The sequence below is a fragment of the Macrobrachium rosenbergii genome, chromosome 14, assembly GCF_040412425.1.
Source record: "Macrobrachium rosenbergii isolate ZJJX-2024 chromosome 14, ASM4041242v1, whole genome shotgun sequence".
NCBI classification, from domain to species: Eukaryota; Metazoa; Arthropoda; class Malacostraca; order Decapoda; family Palaemonidae; genus Macrobrachium; species Macrobrachium rosenbergii.
The window spans coordinates 24,952,368-24,979,039 of record NC_089754.1 but is presented as its reverse complement, the minus strand read 5'-3'; the positions used below and the strand labels follow the sequence as shown (position 1 = coordinate 24,979,039).

Sequence of the window (26,672 nt, the reverse complement as noted above, 5' to 3'; positions counted from 1 at the left end):
AGTAACAAATCAGTCAAAGTTATCTAAAACAAAACTTCTTTCAGGCTGGAAATATTCTAGTAGAATATGACCCTATGTTTAGGGTTTCCACTGGTAACCAACAAGCTTATCCATACAAAAGTACATTATACTTTATGAATGTTGTGTGTGAGCGTGCACATATGTACCTTCTCTCTCTCTCTCTCCCGCTCTCTCTCACAAACAATTTGTGTGTCTATAATATATATATATATATATATATATATATATATATATATATATATATATATATATATATATATATATATATATATATATATATATATATATATATATATATATATATATATATATATATATATATATATGTGTGTGTGTGTGTGTGTATACATACATACATACACGCAGTGTTCCTGATAAGTTTAGTAATGAGAGAGAAACCACAGTTGAATAACAACTCCGCTACATGGCTATACTTCTACCCTTGTGTAGTTAAGCTTGTATGGTTACTAGGAACAACTTTTAAGATGCAAATACTGACCATGATTTTGGTGAAATATTTAAACCAAACTTATCACACATTTCAAACAAATAAATGCTCTGCTGAGAAAGTGAACTAAGTATATTTGTATGTTTTATATGATGCTAGTAAATCAACTAATAATGTCACAAGGTAACAGAAGACCAAATCTTTGATAATTTGCAAGTTATAGTCATTATTACCCCACTAGTAAAACAGACATATTAAAAGACTCGTTCTAGAAGTAAATAACACTACAGGGTAGCTCAAACAAGTCTTCTGACTCCTCTATTGGTTAGTGCTTCTGCACTCCAGCCACTGAGACCTGAATGTATTAAATATGGACATAGGATACATTCAAACAAGAAAGTGAGCAGTGGGTAGGCTATACCTGTAAAGGCAAAACACTAATTGCCCTTGATTAAAATGAAGTACCAGAGTTGATCATTCTTGGTCACTGTCTTTTCTGGATACAGCAACAAATTAAGTTACATTGGTATCTCTTCACTCTTCAATGTAATTACAGTAGTACAAAATTTGTGACAGGCCCTAACCAAGAGCAGTTCCTCTACATATGTTGCAATAAGAAAATAACTACACTTGAATCATTTCTTCAAATCACACTTGCAAAATCACTGACCTGAGATACAACAAACAAAACCCTCAAAGTTTTCCTTGATCAACCGAAGGACTTCACAAACTACAACAAAACTGAACAACATTTCATGTCTTTATCTTCAAAAAACTACACTTGATAATGCCAAATGCATTGATTTCGTAAGGTGACGGACTAAATTATATGTTTAACACATTTCCTGAATCAATTTAAATTATACTAAGGACTCCAAAGGTCACAGTAATTTTTCTGTTGCTGAACTAGATCTTGAGTGCTGTCGACGGTGCTGCTGCAGCAGCGTTGTAGAGAGGGTGATAGACGAGGCATCTTGAGGTACAGTAGGTAATTCTGATTGTGGAGCAGGAGACTGACCTGTTGAGGACACTGATGGTGAGGGAGATGGTGCCGCTGATGATCTTGAAAGCTTAGGAGAAGGCTTTACTGGACTTTTAGTGGCAGTGGTGATATTTGTTGGGGTGCCACAAGCCGATGATGGGGTTTCCTGCAAAGAGAGGGTGGGAGTGGCAAGTGTGGCTGTAAGCCGACCCTCTGAGGCCATAATACCTTCGGTAGTATACATACCTTCTGTAGCTATCATACCCATGTCAGTGTCCCAACATCTCAAAAGAAGTCCTTCACTTGCTCCCCGAGATGTGGACCCACTGTAAGCAGCTGTGCTACGAGGATGATGGTTAAGCCCCCCTTGGCTAAGTTGAGGGGGGGCTTCCCCAATTCGTCAATTGACCAATTCCACTGATACAAACTGCTTCAGGCGCTCCAAGTACTGACTGTAGAGTTCTACATCATTGTGTCCTGCTCCCTGTAAGGATACAGTATTTAATATTAATTTAAAACACTCAAAATCTTAAAAGCCTAATTCATAAAAACATCCAGTAAATAATCCACAACTCACACTGTTCTGGGACCTGGCCTTCCAACAGGCTAAATAATGAAATCCATAAAGTAACAAACATCGGTATTTAGGCTACACAGTACCCAAAACCAGTGAAGCAATAGTGAGAAACTGTCTCATTCTTTCTTCCCTCTTGTTACATAGCATTATTTCACTGAAGTTTTAATAAGGGTCTTGTGTGCTGTTAATTACAGAATGAGTACAACAATACAGGTAGGTATAATAAAATATGAAAGTACCATACGCACTGCATGTGAGCACACCTGCTGGATTTACGTTGAACTAGCAGCTATTATTTTGTACTGCATTTTGGTACCTCTAGAGTAAAAAGCTTACATACATTTCATCCAAACTTACACATATGTGTGCAGGACTAATTTAAGATATATTACAACAATACTGCTATTTATCTGGTATGGCATACAAAATTATGAAATCCTTAAAATGTTCAAAACGTCATCTTAAGCTACTTGAATTTTGGCTATCATATCACTGGTTGAAACCCTGAGTAAATATGTAATATATTGTATTCATTGATTAACATAGTTATATTAATCGCTTTTCATTACAGGATACTAACTATATTAAAACTTGGAATAAATAACATTACATAATGCAAGATAGAAAGGAGTAAACAGACTAATGCTCACAAAAGCTGAAAACAGAACTGAGAACATTTAAACGAAAATCTAATGACTATTTAAGTGTTATGACAGCATATTACAGTATTTTCTACCATTAATATTATGGTGACACTCATGAAGTTCACATGTGAATGTTCCCATTTCATTTGTTGATTGCATACAAAGCAGCTTTGTAAAGTCCCCGCTCAACGCGTTCTCTGTAATGAACATCCCGTTTTCTGCGGTGCCTTCACATTTGACCTGGGGTCTACCGAACATATATTATTACCATTATTATGAACTGTATATTTTATTGTCTGTTCAAGTGACCATGCATTATGTACATGTAACGGAGTAATTTTGTAACACATCAGACATTATTGATCATTACGCTTTCTGTATGTACCTGTCCTGTTTTTGTAGAGAAATAGTTTGACCTTGGGTCACCTGTAAATCTTTGTACCTGCGGTCTCTGCAAAGTACGCAGACGTCGCATGCCGCTTTATAAGCGGATCGCTTCATCAATAAACTAGCATTACTTGTCTTCCTGCTCAAAATGTTTCAGCTTAAATCCCTCTTCCAACAATTTTCACCTTCAGTAAGATATTACACATTATGCATTTCATCCACTGCTAATATATATATTTCTTTCACATTCCTCAAGAAAATAAAAAAAAAAAAGTCTGATAAAAATATTGCATGTATATGAGACATGTATGGTGACATGTAACTCAAAATACTGTGCATATGTGATTGTCTGGTAACTAAATACAACTAATATTTGTAATGACATGCAGTCAATAATTGTTCCTAAAGCAAAGCTTTGAAAAGTAATTCCCTTTACGAGGCCTATGAATTCAATAATTATATAAATAAGCAAGATTCAATAATAATTATATAAATAAGCACGATATTCATTATAATTCATTAAACAGAAACTTGGCAATAGTATGATTAAAGATTCATTCACAATAGAGAGAAAATGTAGCACAAGTATAACACATTCAAGAATACCTCAGCAAGGTTACTATGCAGCGAGTTACAGCAGACATAAAAGATTGACATTCTGATAAGAAGTGCAGTCTTCTTACGAGGCACACAAACACAGGCTAATGTTCAAACAAGTGGAGGATGGAAACACAGTGAGGCAAGATGGGTCAGCTACCTAGGAATCAAAGAGCCAACCTTTTGAGCTTAGGCAAATATCAGGCACATTCATTCCAGCATCTGCTATGTCTATCTAACTCAATGGGTTATTCCATAAAATTTTTATTTTTCTAGACTCAGACAAATCTGACAGGTAATTAAATCCAATAAGCTGAAGTCTGTTAAGTTAATGCACCAGTAATATTACAGAATACTTTAACCAGACCACCAAGTTTAGCCATCTAATCTTATAAGGTTGGTCCTAAAAGCTTATTATTATATACTGATAAGTTATACAACAGTTACATGCATTACTCTTCATTAAATTCATTGTACACTACGGACTGCAAGTCAAAACAGACAAGGAAAATTCCATTTAAGCACTAAAAAAGCAATTAACCCAAGGCCCTACCCCTGTTTTTGTCTAAAGCCTAGCTTTTCTATCATATTTTTTACTGATTAGCTGAATGCACTGGTCAGCTACACCAATATTTCAAGTAACAAGAAAGGTTAAAGTAAACAGTTTTTGATGCAGCAGCGCAAGTTGAATAGACTGTACATTATAGCAATTTTCTTTATAATTTTATTCCTTCAAGTCTTCCAACTTATCCATACAATAGATTCCAAGCTCTTTGCATGTGCCTGAAACTGCATATAATTACTTCATAGTTATGAACAAAGACATAAGAGAAAATTAAGAGTATAAGTTATATTTTTACAAAACTTACTGTGACAATTGCACGCAATGGTATTACCCTTTGGTTATCATATGGACGGATTGTACTGAGCATTTCAGCAAGGGTAATACAATACTCCACTGTGTCCTTTGAATGCACTGAAATGTCATGTAATCCACAAAAATTATTATGTCGATATTGTTGATTCTTCTGACTCTTCTCTTTGCCTCCCTCTGTTTACTTAGTCCTTCCACTTATTCATTTAATACTTCTTTACTGCCCTCAATACATTCTCCATATCTTTAATTATCTGATAAATCCATAAATCCTTCCCACCAAAATTCTCTTGATACCTTAGGAAATTTTGTCAATTTATCCATCAGTTCATGGGAACCTTCAGTCTTTGACAATTTCAATCCATTACTGCTTTTACAACTGCTACATGAACCCACATTAATGCAATCAAACAATAAACAGGTGGCAACCCAAATTATACCTTGATAAAGAGGAGGATAGCAATTAGGTAGTTTTGGGAACTAAAAACCTCTACACTTTCATCTTGCTAGCAAAGAGCATACAGAAAAATAAAGCTTACATCCAATGGGATTGCAGGTAGAGTGCACATGGGACCAGAGTATAAAGAACCCATTCCATGTCTAACCCCATAATGGTAAATTCCTACACTTTCTATACTAAATATTTACCTATTTCAGGGGCAAAATGACTCAACTAAATTGCTGTAAACTATAATTTTTCTATGCTGTCTGGACACACACATTTTTTTACTTAGCTAGTTGTTGAACGCATGTTGGTTCTTAGCTCAGTAAAAGGTTTTACCATATGGCCCACAGCACCTTTTGTTCAGGGGCCAACAGCATTCTCAGCAGAAAGCTTGTGTAGTGTGTAAAATGACAAATTTTTAATTAATTTGTATTTTTCAAAGCCAACAAACCTACGGTCTTAACATAAGGATAAATCTTCTAGCACCAGCAGGAAACCAGTAAAAAAAAATATAAAATTATAGAACAAGGTGTTGGTGGCAATGGGGTTCGGCCAATCGGATGAGAGAGGAGGCCTCAGCCAACTTCCCTCAACCACAGAGCACTGCGACACATCTAGTTTCTTCCAGCCCATGGGATCTATTTGAGGGGTGGTAAGAGGTGGGTAATATGCATTAAGACCATAGGTTTGTTAGATATTAAAAATACAAATTAATACAAAATGTGTAATTTGTTCGTATGTGGAACAAACCTAGGATAGACTCACTTTTGGTGGGAGGAAAGGAAAGTCTTGAACCTGACTGGAGGTTCAGCACACCTGGTCTCATTTCCTGGTTAGGCTAAAGCAGAGGAAGGAGACTTATGCCTCTGACTTGTCAGATAATAGTTTATCAAACAGTCAGACTACTGGGCTAATACACAATGTGGAGGAACATTGTGCGAGCAGAAATTAAAGCGCTATATCTATTAAGACAACAAACCGAACATTGTGCGAGCAGAAATTAAAGCGCTATATCTATTAAGACAACAAACCTACATTACCCACTAATTTGTTTATCATTCCTCTCTCCCACTGTCAGAGAGGGGAAGGACTAGCTTCTGCAAAGAAATATTTATGTATGAATAAACTTTCCCGCTAGGGGCACCCTATGAGCCACACAACTTACTGAACAGCCACCACCGGACCCAAGGAAAAAGTGTCCAAGGGCCTGTGGGCAACGTCCCATAGATAGAAGGATGTGAAGATGGTCTGACAAAGCCAAGTACCAGCCTTCAAAATCCTATGAACAGATAAGTTCTTTTTAAAGGCTAAAGAAGGACCTAAACCACAAACACCATGTGCTCTTGCATGCACTGTGTTAGAATCTGGGGTTTTAGAAGAGGTATAAACACATCTAATAACCTCATGGAGCCAGAGGGAGATGATATTCTTGGACGTTTCTTTCCTGATCTGGCCTGTAGTTACAAAAAGTCTTCGGCACCTCGGCATGAGGAGACGAGTCCTTTTTAGGTAGCCACGTAGTGTCCTGACCAGATATAAGACAATTCGTCTGGGTTATCAACAAAATCTCCCAAGGAAGGGATGGAAAAGGATTCAAACCTGTCATCACAAAACGAAGGATTTTGAGTCTTAGCTACGGATTCTGGGACAAATTCAAAGGCTACAGACCCTCAACCCCTCAAGTGTTTAACATTAGAAGAGAGACCACGGAGTTCACCCACTCTCTTCGATGAAGCTACAGCCAGTAAGAAGACTGCTTTAAGGGTCAAGTCTGTTGGATGACTGCCATAATGGTTCACAAGGGGCTCGAGTGACACTGCTTAGCACCATAGTCAGGTCCCAACTAGGGGGCTTAAGTTCTCTAGGAGAACAAGACTGCTCAAAGCATTTGAGTGGCATTGAGATTTCCTACGGGGAAGACAGGTCTACATCTTTTAGGCACAGAACCAAGCCCAAAGCAGCTCTATAGCCTTTGATGGCAGACACAGAAAGATTTTCTCCCTCCAGAGGAAAACTAGGAAACCTGCTATTTGCTGAACAGAAGTTCCGACTAGAGAAGGACCCCTTCGACAACAATCACAACAGATGGCCCAATTTCCCTAGTATACAGCTGAGGAAGATCTGAGGTAGCCAGACATCTCAGTTGCTGTTCTGCGAGAAAAGCCTCTCACTCACAGGAGATACTGGATAGTCTCCAGCCATGAAGAGATAGGGACCCTACCGACTGATGATATCTCTCAAAGTAAGGCTGGCAGAGGTGGTTGTGCCATGGAGGGATCTCTCTGGGAACTGCTGACAGCAAGGAACTACAAGGGTCTTTCTGAGACTCGGGGAAATCATTACCCTGTTCAAGAGTGTTAAATAAGGTCACTGACCCCAGCAATAGTCTGGCAAAGTGCCATTCATGTCACTTTTAAAATAACCCCCTCTTGTCAAACATAAAGCCTTACATTAACATCAAAAGAAAGATAATACAAATTACTAAATTATAATGGTTTATAAACCATTTAATATTAATAACTACTGCATAAGAAAAGTGTGAGAGAGAGAGAGAGAGAGAGAGAGAGAGAGAGAAATATCACTAACCTCAACCCAAAGAGGTTCTACTGCTCTTGGACACCTTTCATGAATTGCCAAACCATGGCTGAAGTCCACTACATTATCCTCGGTTCCATGAATTACCAGAACAGGTGAAGTTATTTTCGGCACTTTCTCAATACTGCAAAGATAGAAACACACATTAATGGTACTTCCACAAAATTACAAAGCTAGAGGAATGATAATGAGAGCTGTATCAAACTGTATAAGAGGATATTTCTAAAGAAATTATGCTGTATTCTGCTAAGAAAATTTACTGGATTAAAACAAACCTTGTAATGCAGTACAGGTAATGTTTAGTACAGTAACAAAATTTTTCATCAACTAAATATAAAGAACCTTAAACTACTACAAAAAAATTAAATATGTCATTAACAGTGCAACCCAGTTTTAAATCATTATTGTTGTTCCTTATTGTCCTTGGTGAATTGGTTCATACAACCCAGCGCACATATGCATGAATTTGTTGATGATGGCAAATGCTCACGCAGTGCAAATATGGTACACAATTTTTTTATACACAAAAATAAGCATATTAGAATACTGTATACAAAGCAAAAAGTGACAGCAAATTTCCACTAACAGACTATGCATGATATTTATTCCATGTACAGAATACTGTACTATGCTTCAATGCACAGTACTATGCATTACATCTGCTCCAGCATTAGTAAATGTGCTGTGAAGTAATAACAAATGTCATTATCACAAAATATATGATGATAACAACAAGGTCACAGAGTGAAATGTAATGTAATGACCAATAACTAGTTGTCACTCATATACAGTATATATAAAAAAAAGGATGCATGACAAAAAATAAGAATGAAAACAATTTCCAATCATATCCATCTCTAACAAATATTGCTCTTTATGATAAATATTAACGATTATGTAGTCAGAACATCTATACAAGAAGAAATGAATGACATACATGTAGTGCAGCAATGTGTTTGACTATGAATTGTCAGACAATACACTGTCAGAAGGTTCTGACAATGGCAATAATAGAAGACTTCTCGTCTCACTGGAGATACTAGGATGTCAATAGCAGGCATTGAAACTAACAATTTTTCTTGAAGATTTCACTTGACAAAATAACTTGCAATAGGAAGTTCTTTTTTTTTTTTGCAATACACCAAATTGATGATGAGACTGTAATTCTGTGATTTTTATGCAATGTTTTATAAAAAGCATTTCATCCAATATTTTGTGCTAAAGATTTTCTACAATCTGAAATTGGAAAATTTCTGTGATATAATCACTGCTTGTTCAACATCTTCTATGCCTTTGTCTTCATCTTTCTCTGTTGATTATTTGATTCGATCTAAAAATTCCTAATTTCTCAAAAGTTCTTACAGCCTTCATATGTACAGTAGTAGGTTCTCCCACTTCCTCATCTATCATATAGATAATTCCTTCTCTGAAGAATTTCTTACTACCCAAGGATTTTTCTTAACTTCCCCTGATCAATCTGAGGGAAGCCACTTAAGTCTTCATGACTTCACTTCATAAGGTTCCTAAATGTATAGAAAACAATGGTTTTAATTCATCCATTACAAATTATATAAATGTGATTAATAGTGATTAATGTCTCTTGCAGTCCAACCCAGTTACAAGGCTGGAAGATAAAAAAAATATATATAATATAAATTCAACATGGCTGCCATCATTCAGTGAATATGGCAAGTGCATCATCTGTTACAAACAGGTTTTTAAATTCAAAGCATTTCTCCCATACGTTACTTACTCTTTCCATAGCACTCCCAAAACATTTTCTTTATTTTGACCTTTAAAGAACATGGTTTGTCAACCAGGTAGGCAATGCCTGGCTTGATTAAATGACCCACACAAAGGCCACATAGTATTTTATTTTTGATATATGTCTGATTCACCACCTTAAACCTTACAGGATATCTGGCAATAGCATCTCTACTACCATATTTGGACATTATCTAGGATATATCTATCAAAATCTCGGTGTGAGCTATCTTTTACCTGCAAGTTTCCTGCTCGAGTCTTCTAACACTGAAAATAGAAGATAATTTCCAATTTTCATGAGGAAGAACTAGGTGGAACCTTCATTATGAAGAGGCAACTGAACACTTCATAGCCTACCTCACAAGGTAGTATCAAGTGAATGGTGTCACAACCAAAGGAAGGTTAAACTTTAAAGGATCATCTAGGTCTGAAGTCATGGCTGATGGGAAGTTGTAAGAACTGACAATGACTCCTCTAAAAGAATGCTTAAATAGAAAGATTGCTTTGTCACAGAGCAGCCTCTCCCATCCAGCTGATAAATTGTTCAAGGTTCCCTATGGAGGGATGCGATGCTGAAGTGGTCCCACTTCAAAGAAAGAATCCTGTTAACAGTAAAGAACTGAAGATAACCATGCTACCCAAGCCCTATGATAGGAGAAGGAAGAGGGACTATAAGTGAAAGGGAGGGATAAGAGGTTGAGCAGTTCCTTCTCATGGAAAATGTGGGACAAGAACTAGTAGCACAGAGTGTGGGTCACGACAATGCTGTTCCCTTGCATTTGCCTCTTGCAGATTACCCCAGAAGTCAGAGCTATGGAATCTGATAATGGAGTCTCCAAGAAGGAACAAATGCTGGATGAAAAGAGACATCAGCAATAGAGGGAGTTTGGTCAGGAGATTAACTCTGCCCTACTTTGTTCTCTACACACCTTTAATCATTCCCCATTCCCTTTCCACTTTCCGAGCTGAGGTTCAGAAGGCAGCATGAAAAATCAGGTAGCAAATCACAAGATATATCTTACCTCCAGCGAGTGAAAGGAGTCTAGGGCTGACCCAACCCCAAAGGATGAGTGAGCTCATAAAAAAGCAGAATGGAGAGTCAGTGCTGGCATACTTTTCTGAACTGATTGCAACAAGGGAATAAGCTGGGGTACAAAATAGTGACTGACATCTTTTCAACATCAAGTTCTAAAAATTAGACAAGAAAAACCAAAGCTGAGGAAACGATGTCTTGGAAAGAACCATCAGGTTCTCCATGACTAACAAGAATCCTGAAAAAAATAAAAAGGTATTCTTGATGAGAGGACACGAATGAAAAGGATAAGGAATTTCTGCAATCTGAAAATGCCTCAAGGAGGGACTGATACTGGATTACTGCAGAACTACATGAAAAAGGAGTCTGTCCAAGAGAAGTGTGCTAGTGCAAAACACAAGGGGGACGAGCAATTACTTTTATTAATGATAAGTCAGTGACCATGACTGAAGAGTAAGTGACCCTGTTTGACTGTCGGTCTGAGTATGGATCAGCAATGGACCAGAGTACATATACTGGCATGCAACTGTCAGCTACAAAACATGCAGCACCCATGCAGCAAACTGAACAGCAAGTGAAATGGCACCGAGAGGGAAAGAGACCCAATAACAGAGTAGCCTTGTCAGCAGAAATGACCACGCATACTACCGGAATCAATGACCAAGACTGTTTATGAGTTATGCACAGGTCAGGAACAAATAAGCCGTAGAGAGTATGAGCCCAGGGTTTTACCAGCACAGGAACTGATGATGATGACCAGAACCTCCTGCCAAGCCTAAGTTTAACAAGGTCCAGGAAGCAATAAACTTCCTCCTCATGTTTACTTACCATCCCAACTCTGACAAGGATTGGTTGAGTGAACTCTATTTTACCCAGCTGTGTAATTCAAGGACTGCCATCATCAGGTATCAGTAGTGGTGATTCTTCCATCAGAGTAAGCTTGAGAATGGCTGCTACCCTACATCTAAATCCATCACCGATTCAGGTCATCCAATAACCCCATCATTTGCATCAAACCACAACCCAGTAACTGTTTTCATTTTTAAGTCACACCCATCACCCTCTTCCAAGGTTTTGGCAGAGTTGTCTGATACTGTACATCTTTAGACCACCGGATAACCCAATTCCATTACAGCTTCTCCTCCTACCTACCTGTGTATCTATAGGGTCACTCACATACGGATCATTTTTATAGAGTACCAAATGCCAAACTGTACAATTAGTTCAAACTGATATACATACTTTTCTTTGCACTGCACAGTTAAATACAGTGAGAAATAATTCTTTGCAAATGATAGGATGAGGTAGGAATTCTTTTAAGCATGAGATATTACATGCAACAACTCGTAATGGCATAATTTCTTGGTTTTAGGATTTTTAGCTCATGGGATAGAGCAATACTTATGCTATCCCTTTGCACAAAACCATCCAAAGTTTCCTATTATACTGCTTTTGGAACTCTTCCATGTTAAAACTGGTTATGGGAAAGACATGTACAGTATAGTATATATGGATGGGAACCGGTGTCATGCTGAGATCTTCACCCATACACGTTTTATCCCATGTAGTCATCAAGGGGTGGGGTGGGGGTGGGGTTTGGGTGATAATACAGGTGAGTGGACAAGTAAAAATTTTCAATATACAAAAATTATGGTTATTAAAGTTTTTACTGTTAATATATCCACACACTGTGATCAGTAACTTATATTTTTATTTCTTTATGTCTTAATTTTGGGTCCTTGCATCATTTTAATTGGCAAAGCTATTGATAATTCCCCATGCAAAATATTGTATCAAAAGTGACGGATTACTGTTGCTAAAGTTGGTGATAGGTCTAGTGTTTGTGGTAATGTAATAAAATCAGAGGCAGCACTAAACTTAACAGACACTTTGCAGGTTTCACCTTTCTGATAAGTAACAGTCTGTTAAATAACAAAGACCCTATATTACAGCCCGCACTTTTATATTTTCCAGGTTTCTTACAACTAACAGCAATTCTGCAAAGGTTCTAACCTACAGCAACCTGTACTTTACACTTACCATTCAGTTTAAGAGACTTATCTAAACACTTATCATATCTAAAATGGTAGCATATGAAAAAATAATCTTACAGTAATTTGGCAGCTGATAAGAACAGAAGTCTGGTATGTTAAAGTGTTACTTATAAAACTAATCAAACCCATGAATCTCCATTTTGGAGGGCATGAATATTCACAATACAAAAGCTATTTCTTCTAACATTTCAATTACTTTTTGTGATTTTGCACATATTCATGGTAATACATTTTACTTTATGGTATACTGTAGCCTTTTTTCCTCTAACACAACTGTTAAAATATTAATAACAATCATGAAATCGTACACAAAATAATTTAATCTCAAAATTATGCCTTGACTGGACAACCATACTGCTGGGAAAAATACTGTATCATGACTAATTTGAGCTAATTATGGCGCTAGGAATAAAATTTGCCCACCTATGAAAACCAGTTTCTTTTTTATTCAAATAAAATAGAAAACGATAACAATGGCACTTCCAAAAACCTGCAACTTGGTAATTCTGGTTGAACTTAAGCAAGGCATTGTTCATGATCCTGAGTCACAGATCTGGAAGTACGTTTGTTATAATTTGGATTACATACCCAAGGTAATAAAGACTTTGTGAGAACAACTTATTCTGAAAACTAAAACTGCATAGGCTAGGCTAGTAATACTGTATTGCAAAGGTCAGCCTTAGATTTATGGATAACCAAGCATGGGCTAAGCATAGGTTTAGCCCCTTAATCACACTACACAGTTGTATGCAAGCCTTCCTCTCCCTCCAGACATATTAGAGCTGAAAACAGACTATACTGTACTGAAAATAGCTAAATGACTCTCTTTAAACCAATGCAATTTTTTTCTACAAACAAGTAGAGTGCAATATCTAAAGACAAATCCTTACAGGAGTGTACTCCATGCATAAGGGGTTACTTTTAACTTCTTCAATCTTTCTTGCAAACTTCTATTGCCCTACTCTATAAACCTTCCAAAACACCTGTAAGGGGACCTGGCTGGAAAATTAGTGGCTACAAGGAGTAACTCCTGCTAGCGATGTCACTCTGAAGTGACAAATATGGCAGTTTACACAGTAGTCAAAACAAGTACCCTAAAGCAATAGACAGCATACTTTTGTAAACATAAGCAAACCACCACACATCCATCTGATATCCCAAAATAATAAAAATCCTCATTAAAAAAAGTTTCTCTCCCTCAAAGAGAAAAATCTCAAAACCTAATTGGCTATGAAACTTAATCAGTTCCTATAGATGGGAATCAAGATCACTTATCGCCTAAAGTAAGCAAGATCTACTAAATGTACTGAGTGAGATTTCAGCTTGTTTTGTTATCAATACCCAATGTTACCACTAATGCTTCTGGGCATGTACGTATTGCATATCTACCATGGTAAATTTTATGTACTGTATACATTTTCTCAGTATTCTGATCCTGGATGAATATGTTATATGAAATACACAGCTACTCACTTGAAAGGTGTTTCAGCTGTGACTGCTGACACATCACACAACTTGCAATACAGCAGTAAGATGTATCTTATCCTTCCCTGATCATATTACTATGTGAGAATCCAATGTAATGTTTTTTGGATACCCACATGACCTCTCAATAAAGTATTATGAGCTCAAATCATATACAGTACTTCAGTCTGTCAATCTCAGGAATGAGCCCAAGATGCTCCCTTTTGTGTGCGTGTTTTTCTCCTCCAATGACTGGCTTCTAGTTTGGACAGCTCATGCTTGATGCTCTATTGTGGTTTAGATGTCCATTCAGGATTTGGATCTTTTCTGATCAATGCTCCAAGGATGTATGGATGGATGCTTTTAAAAATAACATGTTCATCATACAAATTTCAACTCCTAAATATGAAAGGTATTTAGAAATACCTCTGCCACAGGTGCTTTACTAACAGCCTGATCTGCACCTATCAGCAGCCAAACAAACCTTTTACCTTCCTTTAGGGTGGTTCATTCTACCAAACTGGCCCTTGCAGCAACGGTACTGTATTGCTACATCCCTCATAGTAACTAAACTTCACATCCACTGTCTCCCTTTGGCCTTGAAAAATGTTCCCCAACACTTGCATAATGATACAGTACCACTTTTATATTTCATTTCCCATAGGACTTCCTTATGATTGAAACATTACTACTTTTATCTTTTTATAGCATGCTATTACATGTCAAATACCACAAAGTTCCAAATACTGTACAATACTTTTCTATTTTTCAAGTTACATCTCACACACTATTTTGTTTATTGCAAAAAAAAAAAAAAGGGGGGGGGGTTAAGAACCAATGAAGCACTCCTGAACTATCAGAGCAGATATACCCTTATATGTCTGTAGTGTGAGTGATGGTACCACCCACATTGAAAGGTAAATATGTAAATGAAGCTTAAATGCAAAGGATGACTTCCCTTCTGCTTAATTCTTGTAAAGCTTCATCTCATATTCCCTGGGGTCGACTGGTATCTCTCCAGCAGAACCTCCTCCAATTTGCCAGTCACTACTGTTGGGTGAAAGCATTCAGCAGCACACATCCAAAGCTTTATGTGTGAGTAATGTACCGTAATTCGAAGAGACTTCCATCTCTTTATCCAAACCAGCCAATAATGTGCAATGCTCCAAGCACTAATATTATCCCTCATTAAATAAGGTAATTTATGTACTTAAGGTTGCTCATCACAATGCTATATGTCTTGAATCCAGCTGGTCTCAAGGTCTAGCCTTCATTCCATATTCTTGTTCCCTTTCTTATTCTCTCCATTTCATCTTGTCTCTTATTGCCACTTTTCACATCCTGTATAATTCTATTTTCTCTTATCAGCTAACTTTGCACTTGCCTGTTAGCATATTTAGTTCTGTGGTCTGACTTGACTATTTTTAATTCCTACTTCAACTAGTTTGAATTTGTACTAGTTAAATTAATTTTTACTCTTATCTCTATGTCAATCTGTTCCTGGTCACATCTCCAGTGCCACAAGTTCAACACCAGATCAGATGATATTAAGAGAATAAGAATGATACTGTTAACTGAACTCACAAACTGACAATCTAGTTTACTTCTAACATACTAACCTAGAGGTATATGTTAACAGGCACAAAACTAGAACAATTAACACATCAGGATATCCCCAAAAACTAAGGTGACTTGTCAACCCCCGACAGAAATACCTGTCTGTACTATTCTTCAAATCCCCACAGTAATTTTTCTATCAAAATACACATGAATCTTACATATCAAAAACATAAAGGATATTTCTTGATTAGCCCACCTATAGTATTATCAAATCAACAGGAATATTACACATCAAAACCACAAAAGGATTTTTCTTGACTAGTCCACATAGGTATCTCCAAATAAATACATGACAGTTCTAGAACCACACAGGATGGGTCTCCCATAGCTACTTACAAACCTGCTAATTCTGAAGACCTTCTAAAGAAACCTATAAGGTCACCTGGCTAGAACAGTGGTGGCTACTTGCTGAAACTACTGCCAGTTATTTGTTAAGGTATCCTCACAGATCAAATAAGGCAGAGTAGGCCTATACTATAGTTTGAAAAATCAAGTGCCCTAAAAATTAAATATATCTTAGTTTTACCAGACCACTGAGCTGATTAGCAGCTCTCCTAGGGCTGGCCCGAAGGATTAGACTTATTTTACATGGCTAAGAACCAATTGGTTACTTAGCAACGGGACCTACAGCTGATTGTGGAATCCGAACCACATTATAGCGAGAAATGAATTTCTATCATCAGAAATAAATTCCTATAATTCTTCATTAGCTGGCCGGAGACTCGAACTCGGGCCTAGCGAGTGCTAGGAGCTATGTGCTACTTTGCAAATAGGAAAACTAACAAACCCAAGTGAAATTCATTTGTGGTAGTTCTTGCCATCAAAATGTCTCTACAATGTAAATACACTAAGATTAATTTCATATGGAACTGCCCAAACCAGTCATTTAGGGGAAAAAAATTTGGAAGCTTTTATGACAACACATAACCTGAAATGGCTAAAAAAACACAGATTAATAGTAGTGATGGGTGATATCAATACAAAAGTGCTTTCAGGCAGAGTAATGACGTGGGGAATATGTTTGCTGAGTGGTATGTGGTTTCGGGATCATAAGGTTATGGACACAGAAGATCAATATTGAAACCAGATGCTCTTTTTTAATAGTTACAACATATTTTAGAAATGTATCCTAATGCCAATATACCCAGGCGCTGGTTGGGACACTGATCATATTGTTATTTAGGAGATGAATGCTATCTACAAGGAACAGGCCTACAGGGGCCACTGACTAGAAAATCAAGCTTCCAAAGAATATGGTGTTCATCTACAAGAAAATACAGAAAGAAATGTAAAATAAAAAAAAGAGTACAAGGAGAACTGTTTTAAGGTAGTAATGCATTGCATGTTTGCTTGAACTTTTATGGTTCTAACTGCATAACATCCTCAGGGAGACCATTCCACAGCCCAACGGTGTGACAAATGAAAGAACTCTGGAACTGAAAAGTTCAACAGCAAGGCACATTTCCTGCATATGTAATGTTCAGCAAATCTGGTCACTCTTGGCAGTAAAAGAGGATCAGGTATTAACTAAGATAGCAAAAGTTCTCTGTTAAAGTACAACTTATGAAAAACTGACAAACAAGAGACTATCCTGCAGTGTTAGGAAACAGAAACCTACCACCACAAACCACTCTGTCTAAAGGAGATAAGTCTCTGGCAGAGGCAGACATCCATACCAGAGAACATTATTCTAGTAGAGGAGGGACAAATGATCTAAAACAGGTTGCATCAATTTTATCATTATATACTATAAATATATGAGGCCTTATATATATTACTTAACAGTAGTAATAAATAACCCAATAACAAAAATCACCTACAGCATGTTTGATATTGTATGTGATGCTGACAATGATTCTTTAATAAAAATTACTTTTAAACTTACATAGTAATGCATTGCATTAAAATAGGTAAAGTTTACTGACAGTTTTTTTTTTAATTTTGTTGAATTTGACACTCCTGTGACAAACTATTATTTAAGTTATTAAATTACTGTGTGTTCAACAAAGAGTATCACAATGGGAAATTAGGGTTTTTGGTTAAGAAACACTAAAATCAGCTGAAGTACTGTATAGGGATAAATGTAACCTTGCCTAGGGCTCCGCAAGCAAACCCTGGTCAACCCATCTAACATAAATTAGGATGCCATTATCACTGGATGAAATAAAGAAATGCTCTAACCTTCCAGTTTTTTATTCTATTAACCTGCATAAAAAGGCACTTTGCACATTTGACGCCAATTCCTAGTTTAGGGTATTGTAATTCATAAAGAAACAATACCTGCTTGGCCTAAAAATACCCTGGTTATTTGGCATTCTTTTCATGTTATCCCTAAAAGGGATGAATGCCTGTACCCTTCATCCAAACTTAACCTGACTCTACGACCATGGTTTTCTACTGTGACTCACTATCAGGATACTGTTCCACAGAAATGTCAATTTTGTCAAAATTACATAGCCTAAGCTATCAGAAAAATGTGAAATCACTTACTTCCTACAGTAATAACCATTTTCATAACCGTATAAACATTCAAAATTACTTTTTTTTTCATGAATACTGTCTTCAACACTCACTGAGTTCACAAAGATTAAAAATTGCAACAAAGCAACATTATTTGGTCTACGCTTACAATTTTATTTTCAAACAGGTGAAATGTAGATTTTTATATGATTCTGAAGAATATATTCATTTTCATCACTAAAACTTGAACTACTTTTAACACCTCTACAACTAACAATGTAGACAAAAGGAACATTCACTGAACATGCATTACAATGTAAACAATGTAATAATTCTAAAGCACAACAGACATATAGTTGCTTTTTGTATGTTCTAAAGGTTTTTGCAAAGATGTTATCAAAATGTATGCCATTCCAGTAAATGTAAACAGTTATACAGCATGAACTACATTAGATTCCTTAAAAGAAAAAAACCTTTGTGATACATCATTCATGAAATCAGTCAATCATAAATAGTCCTTGACTAAATTAAGCTGAAATTCAATGAACCTAACACCACCTGGTAGTTAAAACATGAAGGAATCACATCACAGGCTGATTCATGAATACACTATGTACAAGAAAGCAATAACTATTAATTAGCCTTATGGTAACTGACGTAGTTGTGGACAACATAAAACTACATTGCAATGAAGATCTCTCCAGAATAACACAGTAACTTAAGTGTACAAAGTTATGCTCTACTGTATTATCTTCTCCCAGCCAATATATTTTGAGTACACATCCGTGATTAGGCTTACGAGAATGTAACGTCTAAGAATAGTTAAACATACTATATAAACATTAATTAGGTCTACATAAACTGATTATAGTTTAAAAATAATTCCAATTCATTTTAACCTATGAAGAACATCTGAGGGATTTTTCTATTGATGAGGAATATACAATTAATTTTGTAAATTATCAATAATTAGTAAACTCACATTTCTGGATTATTTTAAAATGTGTTCATTTTAATAAATTTCTTCAATACAACTTACGTTGAAAATGCATGCCTTACTATCATTCTCCTTGGTGGCAAGTAATCTACAGATCTCAAGCCTAATGAACTCCCATCTGTCCAATATTTTTTTTAATTAAGCCATTACAGAACCTCCCATCAAAAATGGCACTTCATCCAATGTCAGGCTAGTGGGGTTAAGGCAAAGGTCCCAGACATACCAGGGTATGGAAAAGCAGGCTAGGAATGTAGAATGCGATTCTATGCATGTAAATAGCATAGCTGAAATTAGATTGTTTGTACGCTAGCATAAACCTTGAGAAACAAAACACTCCCGTTTATATCAAATACCAATAGCCTAAGCGTGTGTGTATAATATGCCATGATTAAATATCGAAAACTCAATTCACTTCTCTAGGCTACACACGTTTTACAATATTGCATGGCTAAATGTAACTAATTATTACCATGTACAGGCAGCAGTGATGGAAAACACCTAAAATGTATATTTTACCTATTTTGGTCAAGCAAGGCCATGTAACCTAGCATTATCTAAGGAGCCCAAACAAAGTTGAGTGCTGAGATAAACAACGCTGTGTAGGCCTATTGTAGCTGTAAATTTAACTTTCTCCTTAAAATGGAACATGGATATATTTATGAAATAAGAATAGTAACAACTTCCACTACAGATTTTAAGTGGCCTTTGTAATGTGAAATGACAATCTCACTACTCCAACTTAAGATAACCATTATTAAATTATTACTTAACCTAGAAAAATTCTACTAGGACTTAAAACCAGAATTTGTTAAGACTTAGGCAGAACCACAAGTTCTGACCAGAATTCATTTTGTATTACTCCATTCGATCGGGTTATTTGACTGACAAAATAGCTTATGGTATACAAAGAACAATCATGTTCTAACAAATGCAGGTAACGAATGGTATACAAAGAACAATCATGTCCTAACAAATGCAGGTAACGAAATAACCCTTCTACCGCAGACTTGGTTATATTACTATACTAATACAGAATCATTTTGTTTTCAGGGGTTATTGGCCCCTTGTTTCTGCTTAGGCTATATTAGGAGTTTTAAAACAAACAAAATGAAAAATACAGAATCACATTTTGGGCATGATGCAATAATGTAATTACCAGTCATATTGTTTCCACATGAACACTTACTGAAACATAAAAATTTGCATTCTCCTTTTGAAATTAACATCTTAAGTATTTTGTAAAAAACATACAGAGAAAACTCATATCAATAATGGAATGGTATGGCCTATGTGCATTCCATATGGCCTATATGCAAGTTTTAACATAAAATTCTGGAAAAAAATTACCATATTCCTAAACTACAGTTTATAAATTACCTATTTACACATGCTAAAATAGCATAAACCTGCTAGCCTATATACAATATGAACCACAGTGATCACCTTTAAAAACTGAGTGTATGGCAAGCAATTTTACAGCAGTTATCCTTCTCTTTTTGGATCTGATCGTTAGCTTCAACAAATACACTATAGTCAATTTGGGTCTACTGGAGGCTGAATGGGTTTACTGGAGCCATTGAATAGGATAACTAAGTAAACTGAACTGGATCAAATTAGTATGAAAAAAAAAAAAAAAGAAAAAAAAAAAAATAAAAAAATCACAATAATAAACCAAAATATTTACGATTGTGGTTTATTTTAGTATTATGTTTAAGTTAACCTTTAAAACTGTTTCCAACAGTTCTTTATCATTTAAGAAAAGGTTACAGATGAAGAGAAATGCAGAACCTTGGTTAAAACACATTTCTGCTTCCTTAGTCTTCACTATTCATGCTCAAAGGCAAAATTAATTTATCAAAGATGTAAACATTTTACTGTACACACCTGACACCAAAAGTGAAAATCTAACTTTTTAAAACTTACTTGCATATGACTAGCCTAAAAATAAACCTCAATCACAACCACTTTGTTTACTTTTGAGGTTGTTTCAGATAATTTCCATTTTCTTGTGGACAAGAACTCATACCCTATGCCAACTACAACAGTGCAATATGACCCCACTAGGTGACACTGGATAGCCATTAAATTGCACCCCTGTCATGCACAAGCTTTAACTTTATAAAATATGTATGTACACCCTTAGCACTAGTATTATAATTTAGTTTCTTACCAAATACATGAACCATATATTTTTCTTACGTGCTCTATGAATTACTGACTTAATTACTGATGCAAATGAGTCAAGTTTTGTTACGGTGACCCCTCTCATACCTAATAACTACATGGATGAGTTAGTGAGAGGAAAATTGGATTGCTGGGATGGGGAAAACTAAACACAAATGAGCTGTAATAGCCTCACAGAAAAGGCTTAAAATTAAAAAAACATAAAATGGACTGAAGAGTTGAAAAAACACTTCATATCTACAAAACACAAAACAAAAGATGTAAAAGGCCAATTAGCCTAGCCTACAGGGGTGTATTCTAACCTTATGTTCTCTAACCTATCCCCTAAACCTCACCTTGGATACCTATGTTAAGAGAAAATACAATGATAAATCCTAACATTAACCTGGCCACTGGGTCCTTACCAGACAGAGGAAGGAACTTCGTGGCTCCTCTATCCTAACCCAACCTAGTGTGCTATAAAATATGGGTAAAATATAAAAATTTTCTCCCTACATTACCCTCTACACCCTAGGGTTGGGAGGTACAATTAAAAGGCACACATTTGTTTAGTTTGCCTAGTAGAGGCATTTACTGTAAGTAGATGGGATTATAGCACTTCCCGATAGTTTTGGGCTACAACTGAATTTGGCACATAGCCTAAAATTTGTAAGGTTGCCTATTGCCCTTGCCATCAACAATGCTTACAATAGGGTAAAGCAGCCAAGGTTAAACTGAGTGCGTCAGGTCTTGGCTAAAAAGTTACCTAATTATGTAACAGAAGCGAATTGCATAGGCTACTAAGTGCTCACGATGAGTGCACATACTACAGGCAGCTAATAATTCCAAAACAATGTAGAGTAGCCTACGCCATATGAAGTAACAAACCATTTCAAATACCAACATTGGGACTTAGCTTGGCTAGCCTAGAATAAAATGCAAGCATTCATACTTTTATTGCTAGGTAGACCAAACAGTCTAGCCTATTATTCACCTGCCTCTCATTACCTAATGAAAAAAAACCAAGACATCAATCACTGGACGTTAGATTCTGTTTCATTAGGCTACAAAATCACAGGCCTAATATCCAATTAAACTTAAAAACCAAAACACAGGCTAAGATATGCTATAGCCTACACTTGATTAGCCCAAGGCAACTTGTATATATGGAAGGTCAGCCTTACCTGGGAAAAGCATCGAAGAACCAGGTGCGTTTCGTGTTAAACAAAACCCTGATTCCAGACATTAATGGAGAGTGTAAAATGACAGCTCCAACTTCGTATCTAGATGCTAAGTCTATTGTTGCAGCAGTTCCGATACTCTGTCCATAAAGAATAATATTTTCTGGGGATATTCCATATCTCGTTCTAAGTGCATGCCAAGCTGCATCAATGTCTGAGTAAAGGTTTTTCTCTGAAGGCTTACCACTGCTCACACCGTAACCAGAATAATCATAACTAAATATATTACAGTTGATTCTGGTGCCCAGACTCAAATAAAAACTGCTCATGTGGCCCAGGTCTGCGGCGTTGCCGTGGGAGAACAGGATGCAGAACCTTGCATTGGACGAACACCTGACGAACATGCAGGCGATCTTATTGCCCCTGTTGGTGCGGGTGTAGAACACCTCGATTGTCTCTTTCTCCCTGTCTGTGAACTGCCACTCGGCCTTCTCCGTCAGGTGGAGGCTGTGCCTCGATCCAGTCTCGTCAGGAGTGAAAGAATACGTCGCCTCCGGAGGGATGAAAGCCATCTTAGCCGCTATGCTAGATGGGCAAGGCGGCCAACAGAACAGGCAACAGATATCACGGATACTCAAGCCGTTCATCGTGGCCCTGCTAAGAATCTCCTCCTCCTTCGCGAGTTAAAGAGTGCTACCTTCCTTCAATTGTAAACATTTACAGCACTCGCACCTCTAGGACTGTGTGTTCACGGACTTATTTTCTTATTATAAACTTCTACATCACTATCTTCTCTAATTATCCCCATTCCCACTTCATCATACTTATTTCACTCGGCACTGGACTAACTTAGCTTTAAGAATAAGAGCGTAATAACAACATTAGCGAGGACATTATGCTTTCACTTCTTCTTCCTAGTCTCACTCACACAACATCCGTACCACTATAAGTGACACAATACGAACACGTCCTTTTCAACCTGACCTCACTCGCTCACTCACTGGTTCGAACCTACTCGCCTCATCACAATGACAAAGCACTGAGTGTAAAAGAGATGCGCATCGTAGAAATCAAATCATAAAATCGAATTACGTTTCATTTTTGAAAAGTGTACAAAAACAATTCGAGGAGACGCCCCTATAAAGAATAATGCAATATGTGCATTTCCAGTAGTTTCATATCCAGTGTCTCGAAACACACAAACGAAACGAACGGTGGGAAGGCGCGGCGGTGACTGAAACAGCCGAGCATCGCGAAGGCCGGTAGTAAATGTTCTAATGCTATTTGTGCAATACTCACTCTACCTGCTGTTGCCATAGCGCACCTTATGGTTTTCGTTATTTACCATTCCTTTCGACAAACTTTTTTTCCAAAATGACTTCTTGTTCTCGCTTTATTTAAAATCAAGGTTGAATTAAATTAATAAAAGCTTAATTTAGTCTCGATAAAAGCATTTGTATCTTGATTAGTATCACCGTTCAAACTTACAACTCGCTCTTTTACTTTACTTTTCTGCTGAAGAATAGTCTGGCTATTTGAGAGTGAATGTGTTACCTTCATTAATCGTTACTAAACATTATATGACAGAAGGTTTAGTAACCTGCAACTCATGTAAAGGAAATGAACAAAATGTAATACACTTTATACTTGTGTGGACATGCATATGTAATTAAAAACTACTTGGCAACTTGAACAACAAGCACTTAAAACAAAAAAATCTCGGAAACCTCTTATTTAATTAGAAAAAATAGTGCATTTAAATATCCAACTGCTTTGTAAATTATGGGAAATTAGAAAAACCTTTAACGGGTAAGTGTCGAACGTAAAGATCTGTAATTCACATAGGATGATAAATCAAAACACAACACACACGTACACAAAAACATGTTGCCACGCAAGTACCTGTAGAATATATCAAGTCGCTAAATGATTAGGCCCGTCAGTTTTATAAATGGTAGTAAATAAAAAAAAGAGCGGGGAATCGATATTGTCAGAGCTACTAACACTCTACGCATTTAATCACCCTTTGACTGAATAATGAGTCGTGTGTCAAACTACCGTTATACCAAAGATCAAACTATACAAGGTCAATAAATGAGGCGAAATTCAAAGTTGTTTTATTAGAGAAAAAATTCATATTTCAGACTCAAAGAGTCCTTCACGTATGAAATGAGCTTTCCCCTGGGCATGGCGGTAAATTGAGTATGAATCAACGGTGTTGCGTTATTGTTGAGTACGAACACTTACTCAACAAAATAGTCGAGTAAAACCACGGAGCGACCTACCAAAACTGACATCATCAAAGGTTGCCTAAAGGCCATTTTGAAGACCTGCATCACTGAGCCCCCTTTCCTCTCCCATAGAGGGGAACTCGTCAGAAGACAGTGTGGCAACTGGTTCCCCCGCCCCCGCCAGTTCCCTTTTTGCCAAAATGCTATGGCACATGTGGAAGAAAAATCTTTTACAGCTTCTTCCCCGCCCCCTTCCCTGTCAGGAGTATATGCAAGAAACACTGACGACGTCTTCATCGCCACCACACCACCTCTCATGAATATGTCCTGCGAACACAGCACAGGTCACGTTCTCTTCCTCGAGCCAGACATCACCAAAAAATGACAATGAATCCAGGACCAAGGTGTGCATGCACTAAAGCAACTAACGTGGTGAATGCCACGAAGTTTAGACTACAAGAAATCGGAAGTCATCACTGTATCCCTATCTCCGTCATTCACTGCAGTAGTTGGGTGGAGACCACTGGGAGCTTAACTGCGTTCATCAGCTACTCATTAACAACGAATTTTGTGACAATGCCGTTGGAGACTTTATAAAGAAAAGACCGGCGAGCTGCCTTTGCCCAGCCACCTTGGTCACCCCTCTGCCAAAGCATTATGAAAATTTGTGGGTCAAATACTTAATGGAGAAAAGAATTTGCCCTAAGGGAGTAAATCCAGGGAGAATGATTACTGAACCATTAAACTGGAGAGATGTTGTCTGAATAGAATGCTGTACTGAGTTGATGGAGAGAGTATTTCGACGATTTGTTGAATGGTGAACATTGAAGAGGGACATATCTGAATCACAGAAGAGTGGAAGGGATAGAATAAATTTCAGAAGGCATGCGAAGATAAGGAGGAAATTTAAGAGGCTGAGTTGTGGAGAGGCAGCAAGAGTTTATAAGATTACAAATGAAATGCTGCAGTACAATTGTGAAAGTGTGATTGTGATAATGACCAAAATGTGTAAGGTATATCTTGGTAATGGAAAGTTCCAAAGGAATGGATGACAGGAATGATATTTGCCCTTTGTATAAGAGTAAAGGTGACAGATGAAACTGTAAAAATGATGGGTCATTGTATCATCTGCACGTGATACAAAGCAGTAATATGACAATGTTAATAATAATTCTGCATAATAGGACATATAAGTATGAAAGGAATAAATGAACCTCAGTACAGTATTATGAAAAACCACTCAAATCGTACAAACAGAAACATTTATGAAACTGCACATTCATTCATATTAGCAGAGTTCTAAAGAAATGGCTCTCCATTAACTCTCAAAATATTCGTTGCCACACAGAATTAAAATTATACAGCAAGAATAAATAGGTATATGGATAAGTTCTAGTCCTCTAAAATAGCAACTAGATCATAAGAATATATACGTCTAATAGATTTTCGTGGAACGCATTAGTGTGCATGCTTCAATCTCCCGAAAATACATCCAAGACAAAAGAGTACACGTGTAAGATCTAGATTCCCCAGAGAAGGAATATTCTGATCACACAGTGAAATAGACATGGCGAACAGGTCCTTGGATTTAAATCTGCCTAGTGCAGAATACGTATCATCACACGTAAAAATTAACATAAAATAAAATGAAATGCTCCTGAACATCAGACTGTGACCTAAAAACGAGACAACACTTTCTTCGTCAGAACACAGACCTATCACTCAGACGCTTCGATGTGACGCCGAATTGTTCAACCTTAGTTTAAAAATGTCGTACAGAGCCTTCTTATTTTAAGGGATCTATGCAAGCCTGACATAGGAAATTAGTGCAAGTAAATGCTGGTAGTTTGCAAGTGCTAAACAGCTCCTCACGAGACAGATATGCAAATCCTGTGCTGGGCCGGAAGCTAATTTGCGTCACAAAAGCTAACTGGAGCGTGAGTTGGGGAGGCTCTGTGACAAAATCCCGCGAAACCCGGGAACTGTTAGGTAAGCTGATGTTAAAACACTCATCAGGCTGATAAAAAGTGAATGAAGTGAACCTTTAAATGACTCTGCAAAGGTCTTTTTTTGTGTGCGTGTCTGACCCCTGAGATGGGGATGATTTTGCTCAATCGTTCATTTACCTAAAAGGG

General features: G+C 36.9%; 1 protein-coding gene across 1 annotated transcript; it reads right to left on the bottom strand.

Moving 5' to 3' along the window:
• Positions 1 to 505: 505 nt before the first annotated feature.
• LOC136845801 (alpha/beta hydrolase domain-containing protein 17B) lies at positions 506 to 23,542 on the bottom strand. The gene is made up of 3 exons (XM_067116142.1): positions 22,310 to 23,542; positions 7,562 to 7,694; positions 506 to 1,935 (listed from the first exon to the last, which is right to left on the bottom strand). Exons 1-3 carry the CDS (start codon positions 22,951 to 22,953, stop codon positions 1,852 to 1,854), a joined length of 861 nt encoding a protein of 286 aa, XP_066972243.1. The 5' UTR covers positions 22,954 to 23,542; the 3' UTR covers positions 506 to 1,851.
• Between the last annotated feature and the right edge of the window lie 3,130 nt (positions 23,543 to 26,672).

What these genes read in the sequence shown, in the direction of transcription:
- LOC136845801 (XM_067116142.1), bottom strand. Translation starts at nt 22,953, where the DNA reads ATGAACGGCTTGAGTATCCGTGATATCTGTTGCCTGTTCTGTTGGCCG. An exon ending in TTCTTCGATGCTTTTCCCAG is followed by an intron (nt 7,695 to 22,309) that starts GTAAGGCTGACC and finishes CTATCTTTGCAG; the next exon opens with TATTGAGAAAGTGCCGAAAA. An exon ending in TAGAACCTCTTTGGGTTGAG is followed by an intron (nt 1,936 to 7,561) that starts GTTAGTGATATT and finishes GTATCCTTACAG; the next exon opens with GGAGCAGGACACAATGATGT.